The sequence below is a fragment of the Apteryx mantelli genome, chromosome 4 (genome assembly GCF_036417845.1).
Source record: "Apteryx mantelli isolate bAptMan1 chromosome 4, bAptMan1.hap1, whole genome shotgun sequence".
NCBI classification, from domain to species: Eukaryota; Metazoa; Chordata; class Aves; order Apterygiformes; family Apterygidae; genus Apteryx; species Apteryx mantelli.
Window position 1 is genome coordinate 49,496,213 of NC_089981.1, and position 13,134 is coordinate 49,509,346.

The window sequence follows — 13,134 nt, forward strand, 5'->3', positions numbered from 1 at the left end:
AAAAGTACTTCAGCCATACACTTGAATTCAGGCACGGCCTTGGGCACACATAGTTTTAGAAACTTAGCTGATGCCTCATTTCTGTGGTAATCAGGCCTGCTAATACAGCTTTCTGAAGTGATGATACTTCACCTTACAAAAGGTAAGTTAGGTATCATTGCAATCTATATGGATATCCAATTATGTAATTTGGTCTGCTCTTGAAATTATTTGTATAGAACCAAACCAAGAGGACCAAATCACACAGCACTTTAAAGCTACCTTTCTATGGATATCAATGTGTAAACTTCACTGAAGTGAAACAGCACATCTTCCTGCAATTAGGTGATGATTACTGTTTGAGTCTACCATCCAGCCAAAAACTCCAGGTATTTTAGAAGATAAACTGCTGGTTTTACTACTACAAAAATATTTTTGTATATTATATAAATCATATCCTGCTTCCTTAAATACATATGCAATTAAAAATGACTTGTCCTTCTGTAGTAGCACCCTACCATTACCAAAGTGAGCCAAAAGCTCACTGCAGTCATTCCTGGTTCAGATTATTTTCTCTTTTTGTGAATTCTTGGATTGTCTCTGCGTGCTTCCCCCCTCCCCAAACAGTCCACAACCACCACCTTCCCCCTCCACAGTTCCAGTTTCTGACTGAACAACCATCTGCTATTCTTTAGCAGTCACCTGTTTCAGATCTGTGGTCCCTTTCCACTAAATGAACAGCGGCAGTTCCCACATTAGCGGTAACTACCTCTACAAAAAAGAAAAAAGGGAGATATTATAATGAATAGCAGCACTCCTTGTCAGGGCTTCTTTTAAGTGACCGACTAGTCCATGCAAGTTTAGCGCCCAGCATACCCTCAGAGGGACAACACAACCTCCTTATTTGCAAGACCTCAACGCCTGGAAATAACAGTGGACAATGAACTACAGGTTGCGCTCCAAGAAACATAGGAAAAGAGAGATTCACTATGAATTTCATCCCTCAGAGACCAGCTGGGGGATGCTTCCTCTCCTCTGGGACTCCTGAGAAGGGCAGCCTGCAGGCCTGCCTGCCAGCCCCAGTCAGGGGGCCTGCCGGGCTCCCAGCACCGCCGAGAACCCGCCAGCCTCGGGGCAGCGGGCAAAAACAAAACAAAGCAAACAAGAAAAAAAACAGGGGACAGCAAAGGACCCGGAACCACCACCACCGCCGCCTCCGCCTCCGCCTCCTCCGAGACTAGCCCCCACACCAGAGCGCTGGCGCTGCCCTTCAGGAAGTAGGTTCCCCCCCCCCCACGCGCCGTCGCCAGCCGTTAACGGCGCGCGCCGCCCCCCCGCGGCCCCAGCCCGCATAAAGCGGCCGTCCATCACGCGCCAGCAACGCCCCTGCGCGCGCAGCGCCCCCTGCTCTCTGCGGCTGTCACCCGTCGCCGCGGCAGCAGCGCGCCCGGCCCCACCGCCCCTTTCCGCCCTGCCCGGAGGCCGCGGGAACTACGCGTCCCGGCAGGCGCCGTGGCGGGGCCCCGCAGGGGCATGCAGTCCGCCGGCGGCCCTCCGCGCGGCCGCGCCCGGCCCGCGGACTACAGCTCCCGGCGTGCCCGGGCCGCCCCGCCTCCGCCCCGCCGCCTTCCCGTCTCCGCGGGGGGGAGATAACCCCGAAGTTGCCCGCGATCAGCTGATCCCGGCTGGCAACAAGGGGCGCGGAGGGAGGGCGGCGGGGCGCGGGTCCTGCCCTGCCGGGCGCCTCGCCTGCATGGTTGGGGCGCGCCGCCAGGGCCCCGGGGGAGGAGAAGCGGGGCGGCCCCCCTCCCCGGCAGCGCAGGGGAGGAGGAGGAGGAAGAGGCGGCCGGGACCCGACTCCTTAGTCACCGGGTGCCGGCGGGAGGAAGGGGAAGAAAGGTGGCCGCCGGGCTGTAAACAATAGCCCGGCTCGCGGCGCCCCGTTTGGGGCCGCCTTTGTTCGGCGGCGCGTCCCGGCGCCGGCGCGGCTCCCCGCCCGCTCCCGCCACTCGGTGGGGGGGACCCGGCGCTTCCCCCCTGTCTGCCCAGCTGCTGCCCGGGATAACGAGGAGCCGTGCTCGCCTTAGCCCGAGGTAGGTGCACGGCGCGCAGGCAAGCCCCGGCTGGTAGCGGCGTTATGTAACTAGCGCTGAATTGCTGAGAAAGTACCTGCCCGTCATGTTTGTTTGGTCCGTGGTATCGGGAATGACCGAGCCACAAGTGTAAGCGGTGCCTGGGGGCAGCGGACGCGCCCGGCTGCCTGCCCGGCGCTAGCAGCTCGGAATAAGTGATCGCTCCCGGCAGGGTGTGCACAACAAACCGGGAAGATGGCTTATCCTGCAAGGAGACCCCCTCAGGGTCAGCCGAAATGACAGTAGCTCTGTGGCTTGTGTGCTTAAAAGGGGAGAGGTGAAAGGACCGTGGGCTGACGTGGGGAAGACAGGGCGCAGGGCCCCTGCACGGCTGCGAGGGAGCATGTCGAGACAAAGACTGCTCGGTGTGCAGCGTACTTGGAGCAGTCACTTGTTTCGGAGGCCTATTTTGGCAACTTGTATCTGACAGAAAAATCTATCTTATGTCAGTGTGGCTGTGGTAATGGTTGGTGTTCAGCATTACTAGGAGGAGTATACGAAGATATCTAATTTTGTTTATCTGGCAAAGTACATCAGGAAAGTCCCTGCAAATAAATACTGTGAACTCTGAAGGAGGAGCTTAGCTGTGGATTGAAAGCAGAGAATTTTCTAGTATTGACACAATCCTGTGTGTGTACATGTATATGCACTTGTGCATTTCTGATGTCTTTTTTTTTTTCCTGTATTACCAGTTAATCTCCTGCCACTCTCTGCTTTAGAGAAATATTTGGACCAATTTGCTGAAGTACACCAGACTGATCTTTTTTTTTTTTTTTTCCCGCATCACTGAAAATACATTATCTAGCTAAGCAGAAAAAGAATGTTTGCCAGCATTTGGGTATATCAGTAAATGAAACCAGCCACATTGTTTAAGTTTATTTTGGAGTAAGGAAACTTCATCTGCACTTAACATGAGACTCTTTCTGGGTGGCCAGTCAGTGTATGAATCTTACGGAAACATTTATTAATTCTTTAAAATTAAGTAGTGACAAAATTCCTGCTGTATTTCTTTCCCCCTGTGAAAATATTAAATTTTCAACTGATTTGTACACATATCATTGTTCGAAACACAAACAGGAAGGAAAAACACTAAAGAAATCTGAAGATGAGCGCCCACACGCAAACTGCAGAGAAAGGACAGAACACGACACTCCTGTGCCAGGAAAGCTATGTTTGCAGTGGGACAGATGAAGCAATCTTTGAGTGTGACGAATGTGGGAGCCTACAGTGTCAGCGGTGCGAAGAAGAGCTGCATCAGCAGGAGAGGTTACGGAACCATGAACGGACCCGTATAAGACCTGGCCATGTCCCTTACTGTGACTCCTGCAAAGGTGCCAATGGGAACATAATGCACACCAGTATGACAGGATCTAGGCAGAGAGCAGCAGTGAGGTGCCAGGTGTGCAAAATAAACCTTTGTGTGGAGTGTCAGAAGAGAACGCATGCTGGGGGGAACAAAAGGAAGCACCCTATCACTGTGTACCATGCTGGCAAAGCCCAAGAGCAGGAGGAGGAGGAGGGAATGGACGAAGAGACCAGGAGGAGGAAAATGACAGAGAAAGTTGTCAGTTTCCTCTTGGTGGATGAAACTGAGGAGATTCAGGTAAGAACTACTGTGGTTTATTTGAATGGGCAAGATTCCGTAGTTTCTATGTTAATCACACCTCATGATAGTCTGTTAGACTAAACTAATAGTGTAACAGACAGCAACAGTAACAAATTGAGGCTAGTCTATTCGTGGCACTGAATGAATATCTTAGGCCAAAAAGACCCAAGTGCTTGGGAATGGCCTTGCTCATGAGATCATCAAAAGGTCAAAACCTTATGTGTGGCAAGAGCCTCCTCTAAGAAGCTTGGTAAGTGGAGCTGGTGAAAGAATTGACTGTACTGAGACACACGCAACCAAGATAAGTGCTCTCTGTGTAGGATGCTGATCATTCCTGAACAAAATTGAACTGACAGGATTGCAGTAGATATCCTGCAAATGGGAGTGCTGGCAGCCAGTCTCCTCCCGTATGACTAGGACTAGGCACTGTACCAAGCAGTACTACAGCCCCTTGTTTCTCTCCTTTAGCACCAATAAATCTATCTGATTTTTGGGAATTGGATAAAGTAGAAATAACTGTCCTATAAAGAGTCTTGATGTGTGCCATCCAAGTCCTACAGACACCATGGTTAAGCTATATTGCTGGTCACAGGTATTATTCCAAGTTAGCCTTTTGTTGAAAGAGGGGGAGACTGGCCATCAATTTGGGGTAGGCCTGCCAGTAATAATGATATAATTACTTCTAATTACTCACTGACCAGAAACAGCTGCTTAGGAGAAATTATTTTTCAGAGGCTAGTGTGCAGTACTTGCAGTTACTTAACTCTTCTGGTGGCCTTTACGCTTGGTAAGCATAAGCTTGTTACAAAAGGTAAAGTATCCCTGTTCTTATCCATGAGAAAAACAGAAATGTAAAAATGCAATGTATGGAAGTCACAGAGCAGGTTAGTTATAAAATTAAAGATTCAACCTCATCTTCTGACTTCCAGTTTGCATCCTACATATTAAACCTCATCCAGCAGACACTGAAAGAAAATGTGTGGTCACTTGGAGACTTGGTGTCTGGTTGCTCTAATTTAACATGTTCGTGCTACCAGTGGTAAGAGAATTGTGATGATATCCTCATTGTTGGTAGGTTAGTCATTTGCATCCATTGCAGTAACAGCCAATTTGTCTGTCTTGCCAATGCTATAGAAAAGATAGAAGATCTTTGGGTCTCATTTTGGTCAGTTCAGGTATGCTGACTGATAAATTCTCATGGCTTTTGGAGGGGGATGGGAGGAAAGGATGATAGTCCTTAGGATGCACTGACACAGGAAACACACCATCCACCTATAGGACACCAGTGACTAAACTGAGTAAGTGACTGAGTTTTGGGTTTAGTAGCAGTCCTAAATTTGTCTAATCTCAAGCGTACACGTTTCCTCATAATATGTGGAAGGTGCAACTCTACGCTTAAGTTGCAGGCTTTTCAATAATCTTTATCTGGCCACTAGAGCAAGTTCTGAAATGCCTTAGCACAGGGCTATCCTACAAAGCTGCTCGCAAACTGTGGTTTCCTGTGGTTGTGCTGTTGTAAGTTACCTTTATACTCATGAATCTGTAATCCTTATTGAGGCAGACTTCTGGTTGCTCTTGCAGGCAAGTGCTTTACTATTTAAATGTCATGGGCAATGAAGCCAACCTCCTTATGGGGACAGCAACTGCCCTTTATTGGATCATAACAATTTGATCAGAACAGGGTTGAAAAAGCTCTCTGAAAATGATTTTGCTTCTTATCAAGATGCTGAACCAGAGTTCCTCCATCTGGAGCGATCTTCTCTTCCTCATAGCTGAATACTTATGTGACATCTCACAACCAGTCTCAGAGCAGTTTGAAAGTTTTCAGTCAAAATATTTTCTGGCGGCTGGAACTTGAAGAGTGCTTGCTATTTTGGTGATGTTTCTGTTAGTGAGTATGAGGACCTTTATTTAGAAAGGGTTGTCAGTTGACTAGCTCTGTAGACATCTATAGCATCTTTTGCTTTTGATAATGTTGAACAGCCAATATAGCTGTAGGAAAGTGATCTTAAGTCTTTTCTTTCGTACTTACCATTAGCAAGATGATTGCTGATTACTTGGGGAGAAATCTTTGGGATGTTCTTTATTTAAACAAACATTTTCTTCAAGATGCCGGAACTGTAATAACCTGAAATGTGGAGACTGTGTTGTGTGTTTTCTTGTTTTTTGTTGTTGTTTTTAAACCTTCTTTAACCATCTGTTTTTCATCTTTGAAACATGAAGATTGTTGCATTAATTAGGAAATGAGAGGAAACTGCTGATCTGCTAACAGTGACAGATTCTGCCATAGCAATGATAAATGCTATTCCTACAAAATTAGACAGAACAAGTTAAACTGCTGAGCAAACATGAAACTTGGTGCTGGATGGAGGTACTTGCTGATATGTACAGGTTTACTATCCTCTACTTGAAACTAATTCAGTGAGGCAAGAATTCAAGGCAAAGAGATTTCAATTTGCTTTTCCTTTGGAAGTTGGAGTTGTTAAGCACAAGTGGGTATCTCCCATCTCATTGTTCCTGCTGGTTTCTAGAAGCTGGTAGTTCTGAAACTCAAGGGCGTGTTTATAGTGTGGAAGCAATGACTGAGCTAGCTCTAGATCCAGAAGCAGTATAGCTTCATCTGTGAGGAGCTGTGTCAGCAAAGTAGTTTAGCTGAGAGGCAGAGATTCTTAGCTGGGGCTCAGCATTGCACTGATACAGCTATGATAATTCTGAGATCTGCATAATTGTCTTTGTGCCATGTTGCACAGATGTGCTGGCCTGCTCAGAGCTAGCTTGGAGCTTTTTGTGCTTTGCAAACATGTCCTCAGCTTTCTGAGCTTATGGTTTTCTTGTGCTTATTTCAAATCCACTTAGAGTCAGGAAAGGTCCCATTTTAAAGAACCACTTGTAAAACAGTTGTTTACAGAGGACTGACAGTAACTTAAGTTTGTCCTTGTGAAATGCAGGGCTCTCTGTGATGTTCATCGCAATAACGCTGTATCTGAGCATTTCAAAAAAAGGTTGGTTATTTTGTGTTAAGAAGATGTTGTGACAAGTTAAATCCAAGGTCACACTGCATATCTATGGAAGAACCAGAGTCAGAGGTTGTTCCTCACAGAGTCTGACCTCTCCTGTTACACACAACATATAGCATGACTGTTGGTGACTCTTGTGACTCGGTCCCCAGCCATCTTGACTTATATCACATTTTCCTTTCTACCTTTCAGGACTTATGTCCCCCATGAGACCTTGCTGAATTCTTCTGTGAGAAAACAAATCTTCTCCCTGTTTTACAAACTGACATCACCAGCAGTTTGGACCCCATTCTACATCTTTTTTCTCAGGCTATATTACATTTTTGCAGTTTCTCTTTACATGACATTAAATTCATGGCCTTATCTATCACATATCTAAAGCTGAGACTTCAGTTAAATAGTTCTTGATAACTGCAGCATCTCTTTGTTAATTGCCTTTGACATATTCCATCTTCCTTGCTTAGAATGAAATTGTGACTATTATTTCCTGAGCCAATTGCTTTGATTTTGTTGCTGCTTTCTTTACATCTTCTACATCTTGTCTTTGTCATGTTAGAATCAAGCTGGGTGTTGTCTTTTTTTCCATGTGTAAATCCCCCAGCTGCATCTCCTAATCTGCTCTGTCAAGATGTCAGCTTTTCTTTCCTATCTTTAACATGTTGAATTTTCAAAAAAGCACCTTTGTAATATCTCTGGTGCTGCCCTTCCACATGGGAGGCACTTCACATAGGAACTTACAGAATTAATTCATGGATCTCATTTAAAACTCCCCTTTACTCTGAGATCTATTTAAAAATACAGCAAAATACAGCAAAAAAACCCCCAACAAAACTGGACTGAGGCTAGAGTTGTTTTTAGTCCTGATACTGTCTCACTGTCTTTTGAACTTTTCCACTGGTCTGTATCTGTATATACCTCTTCCTTGTACTTACATTAATGCAGTCTCTGGAACAGGAACCATTTTTGTTTGGTTTTCACAATACACCTTCACAATAGAGATCTTTACCATAAAGCAGAGAGTTATGTATCAGTTGTATAGTCAGTTCTGTTTACTACTGCTTCTGAGATAGGAGAGAGGACATGCTTAACAAGGCGTAACAACAAGTTTGATATTTTTATCTTAGGGAGCAGATGTTGAGAGTTCTTACCACAGGATCTGAACTTGGTTGTAGTCTCACCAGTGGCTTCTATGATAACGCTTTGTCCAAAGCTATAGTTAAGGAGACTCGGCATATGTAATCTATAAAAGTAGAGAAAGTCTTTCCTTGAATCCAGCAGATAGGGGACATGCTTGATCATTATTAGTTTGCCTTAAAGAGTTCACTGATCTTTGACCAGAAACTAGCTCTGTCATAAGAAATTACCCAATCTCTGTTTAGAGAGTTTCAAGGTACTGATAAAAGGTACTGACTTAGTAGCCAGCCTTACTAAGGAGGCAGGAAGAAAAAGGTTGTTTTGCAGCTAGTCACTGTATAAAAATAATACCCCCAGCAGTAGAATTGTATATGGGAGAAAGGAGCATCCGTTCATTTCTAGGTCTCCCCTGAGGTACCCACAGTGAGCAGTCTTTTTTTCAATTAGCACTTTTTCCCCCTGATAGATTAGACATCTCCATCTCCTAAATCCGGCCCTGTTCCTTGAGTTCTTTATATTTCTTCTAGCAGGGTTAGACACCTAAAGGATTAAGCGCTTTGCCTCAGAGAATACTGAGCAGGATCTCTGTAATGCTTTGCAGTCAGTTTAGATGACAGGTATGTTGCCCTTATTTAAATACTGGCCATCTTATGCAATCATTAAATAATCAGCCTCTAACAGTGTAACAGTCCATGTGCCTCCTCTGTCCCCTCTTGTTAAAAAGTTACACGTACAGAGTGACAGGTCTTTAGGAGTGTCAGCTGCTTTGCTTGTAGGTGCTCCTACTATAAACCTGCTGAAAGTGCTGTGGCTTTTCCTTATTACATACTGACTTGAGCCTGGGCAAAGTCTAGTGATGAGAGAATGGAGAGTCACTGAGAATATTTCATTCTAGTGAAGGATTCCATGTCAGTCAAAACAAGCTAACAAATGTCTTCTCTCCTAAGAGAAGTTTGCAATCTCTTAAGGTTTATTGCCTGCCTCTGTAGTAGAAAAGCATTTCTCTAGCACATATTAATGCCTGCTAGTTCCTATTACACTCTTGCTTAATTTGATGTTGGGGAACGTTTTTGTACTTTCATGGTAGCACTGTCAGCTGTAAGTTTCTTGTGATTTTATCCATATCCTATTGTCTGAAGGATCACAGCTGGTATTTTTGCCGTGGACCTAAAGGAGGAAGAAGAAATGTAGAAGGATCTAAGTTTTTTCAGGTCACTGTGATCTGGCAGATCAGAATTTGTAATTTCTCTGTCCCTCATATCTGTTGCTGTACTACTGATGAGTCTTCCTCCTTATGCTTCAGGGAGGTTTTCCTGCCAAAGTATTTTTGGGAGTTTGCTGTCCTGCACTCCAGGAATTTTTCTCTTCTCGCTATGTTATTTTTTTGAGTATTCCTCCCCATCTTAGGCTGCTACCAGTTTGCAGTTTCCTCTCCTACCCCTCAGTGCACTGTTTTTCTGTCCTCAAAATAAAGTAGTAGGAAAACTACTTTACAGTTGCTGCTCTTTCTTCCACTGGACAGATACCAATATTTTGAAGAGTATTTTTAGAAGACAGAAGAGGCGCCATCAATTCAACAAATGCACAAGTCTTTTCATGGTCCCAGGCTGACTGCTAGCTAATTTTAACATAGGCATTAACAAATATTGCTTCATTTTTACTACAGTCAAAGGGTGAGACCCCCTGTATTATATTGTTGGTTGGGGGAGAGAAAAGAAGAAAGAAGGAGAAAGAGATGTCCAAACTACTTGGAAAGACAGGAAAGAGCAGCTGGCACAGGGAGAATGTGCCTTTGAGAGATACAGTGCAGCACCTCACCTTCACGTGGACACCAAGCATCAGGTACACCAGTGGCCAAGTTGACCAGCTGGATTTTGCACACAGGGTCTCAGTGGCAGTACCAATGCTGCAATGCTACATGGTCAATGCTAGCTTGTTTCAGGAGCACGAGGTGGGCAGAGCAAGTAAGACTCAAAACAGCTACCCCCTCCCCCCTTTCTTTTTCCTGGTATTGCTCTTCCACCTTCTTCATCGTGTAGCTCTCCTGGGCTGTAATTAAAATCCCTTGCCTGCTTTCTGTCTTATTTGTCCACATGCTGAAATGAGTATAGTTGTGGAAGAAGAGCAAGTCACAGGTGAGAGAAGCCAATAGCAAGCCACTCTGGAACTATCTGCTGCTTCATTCTGGGAATTTAACTAAATAGGGCTGGGGGGACTTCTAGTGTTTCCTCTGCTGTGCCCCTCTCTGCACTTATCTGGTGAGCCCTCTTGGGCTCCTGGGTGATGCCATCAGGAGGAGAATGCTTGGGGTGCATCCAAGAAGGAAAAGGGATTTGGCAGTCTGCTCTTCTCCAGCCCCTCTGGCCTTTCCAGCTCCTGCACTTCTCACTTCTGCAGGGGTGACTGAGAGGCAGGTATTGCTGCAGGTACTGCTTTTATTTTCATACCTGGATTTTTTACCTGGATTGTTAAGGCCTGCCTTCATCCTGATCCTAAAGCTAGAACTTTCAGATTCCCGTGGCTTGTCCCTCAGAACATCCTACAACTGGAAAATAACTGTCTTAATTATTTTCTAGGAAGAGCACGATCATAATACAGGTAAGTTTGTAAATGTAACCCTTTTAATAGGGGCAGTGGCAAAAGGTGGTGTATGCACAGATAATGTAATTACCCTTAGTACTGAGGAAAGCTAATAGTTACAGCACTGACTCTCCCACTGACTTGCTGTCTTCTGGCCAAATCTCTTCACCTGGCTGTGTCTCTGTTGTTACAGCTATGAACTGGGGATGGTAATTGGTAGCGTAGCAGTATGGTCAAGTTAACATCTCTAGAGAACTCAAAACAAAGGGTACTTGGGGTGCTGAATGATTTCTACTTCATTCTTTACTTTTTTTTTTTGGACTCAAATGATGCTTTTAAGGTAGTAGTATTTCTGTAGCGGTTGCATTTACCTTGAAGTCTTTGTTCTTGAGTTGATGAAGGAGAAAGAGAGGACAGTTAACTTTTCAGCTATCAAACAGGTTAGTGAGCTGTATAATCTTACTACTACTTGCAGCAGATTTATCTAACCCAACTATCACCTACAAAAGTAGCTTATTTTATAATAGCAATATTTCAGTCAATGTTGCCTTTTGGGTTAGAGAGATCCAGCCAAATTAGTTTATCTCCTTATGTTCTGTATTACCCTTATGTTCCTTTTTGCCCACAGTGGCCTGTCTTAAAATCTATGAAATAGATTCTCTGTCCTTGGGTAGGGTTGTTGAACTGAATTTAAATCTTATCTCTCTGTCTCTTTCAAGAAAGAGTCCCATAATAGTATCTTCAGACACAGGCAGCCTCTGCTCTTCACTGCAGGACTGTCCGTAGGTCCTGTTGAGATTCATTCTATTAAGCTTTGTACAAATCTGTGAAAATACTATCCCTAAATTCTTTTGCCAGAGCTGTGGGAAGGAACAGAATAACTTTGGTCTAAAGGTTATCAGTTCAGGGATAGTATTTTCATGGGTATGTGCAGAGCCTAATAGAACAAGTCTCAACAGTACCTATGGGCAGTACTGCAATGAAGGCATATCAATAGGTACAAAAAACTTCTGCTCAGAAAATACCCATCATACAAATGCAGTCTTTTGGTTGAGTCAGACCTGTACCTAGCATGGGGAATAAGAGCAAAATTAGTTGCAGCTGAGGAGGTGCTTTGGAATATACTCTTAAATCCTCATCAGAGTGTGTCTGTCCCCCCTTTTAATTTTTGTTCCCTGCATCCAGTGTTGAGCCACTCAGAATTTGGGCTTGAGGCTCTGTAGGACTCTGACCTTGAAAACAGATGCCCACTATTAGCTTGACTGAAGTCTAGGAGATTACTCAAGACAGTATGATGTTAAATGTATGAAAGTGTTTAATGGGTAAAGGCTTAATTCACTACTGAACATTAGATTTAACTACTGGTATGGCATATGCAATTTTATAAACTAATCCATTGACATGGCCCTTTTGGGAAAAACTCCCCCAAGCTGTCATAAAGTGTCTTTGTAGTAACAAGTAGCTCTGAGTAGTAGAATTAATGAAGTCTCTTCTTCTGCAGATGTCTGCTTCTTGTTATCCATAGCTCACCCATACCTGCTGTCTTTTTGGTAAGAAGCAATATGTATACTGTCATGCACCAACCATCATGCCAGTATGCTTCCTGGCTAGCATGTACAGGCATGACTGCCCAGCTCACCCCTGCATTTTGGTGGATGAATGGAGTGAACAAGAGCTGAGCTTTTCCCTCAGAAAGATTATTAGAGTCTTTCTTTTCTTCTCTGCTGTTTATTTTCATGAAACTTTTAGGAAATTTATGTTTTAGAGGCATATATTTCCTTATCAAATATGTCTATGTATTTGGCTTATGGATTTTAAGTTATATGTGGAAGACTTAGTACTTGCATAAATGCTGTTTCCATAGGAAATCGTGTGCAAGAAAAGATATGGGAGACAAACTAGGGTAGGAAACTAGAGCTACTTAGACTGAAAAGTCAGCCTTGATTCTTCTTGAACACCTGCTCATGATCAAATCCTTCTCTTCTCTCTTGTTCAGAAGCCTCTGAAAGGTGGGAGGAAGTAATGACCTCTTGAGATCCCTTCCAGCCCGAATTATCCGAAGATCATAGTGGAAAAGGGGTTTGAATTAGGATAGTCTAAGGCCCCACTCCTGCTTCTACTGATGTCATGGGTTTCATAGCAGAGAGTCCCTTCCTCACAGGGAGCCACCCAATTGTTTTTCTCACTTTCAGTGGTAGCAAGAAACATCTGGGAATATCAACAAAGGTTTCTTGTGGGGCAAAATCACGGAGTTTCCAGCAGCTTATTTAACAGCCAGTTGCACTTGAGTCACTAGGATAAGCCAGATACAGTCCTTTATGTTCACACACTGCCTATCTGTGAGTGATGCTTGTGAAGAGCTCTGCAGAGATGTGAATTCTGGAGGCAGCACTGCGCTGTACTGCAGGGCATCCTTCTCAGATTCATCTTACAGGCTGTAGTTAAAGGAAGGTATCTGCTTTCTAGGTTTCTCTTTTGTTTGTTTTCAGTGTATACTGAAACTTTGACCTAACATTAGGACCTGGAGCTTTAGGCATGCATCTTTAAGACTTCCGCGTTAATCTACCCTGGATAGAAACTCTGTTTTATATAGTTAAAACACAACTAGCCAGGATTTGCAGGCTGTGTCATAAGGAACTAGTCTGTGTTGAGGTGGGCTGATCTGATAGCTCTGTTAGGTTTCCAG

At 44.4% G+C, this 13,134-nt stretch overlaps 1 protein-coding gene across 2 annotated transcripts in view; it reads left to right on the forward strand.

The window, feature by feature from the left end:
• Positions 1 to 1,691: 1,691 nt before the first annotated feature.
• The window catches only part of ZFYVE1 (zinc finger FYVE-type containing 1), a 31,430-nt gene continuing 19,987 nt past the window's right edge, over positions 1,692 to 13,134 (forward strand). Inside the window, exons 1-2 of one of the 2 annotated variants that reach the window (XM_067296530.1) lie at positions 1,692 to 2,072; positions 3,189 to 3,714. In XM_067296530.1, coding sequence (XP_067152631.1) covers positions 3,217 to 3,714 — 498 coding nt within the window. In that variant the 5' untranslated portion in view covers positions 1,692 to 2,072; positions 3,189 to 3,216. The remainder of the gene's footprint in view (positions 2,073 to 3,188; positions 3,715 to 13,134) is intronic. The other variant, XM_013959486.2, reaches the window with a different exon arrangement.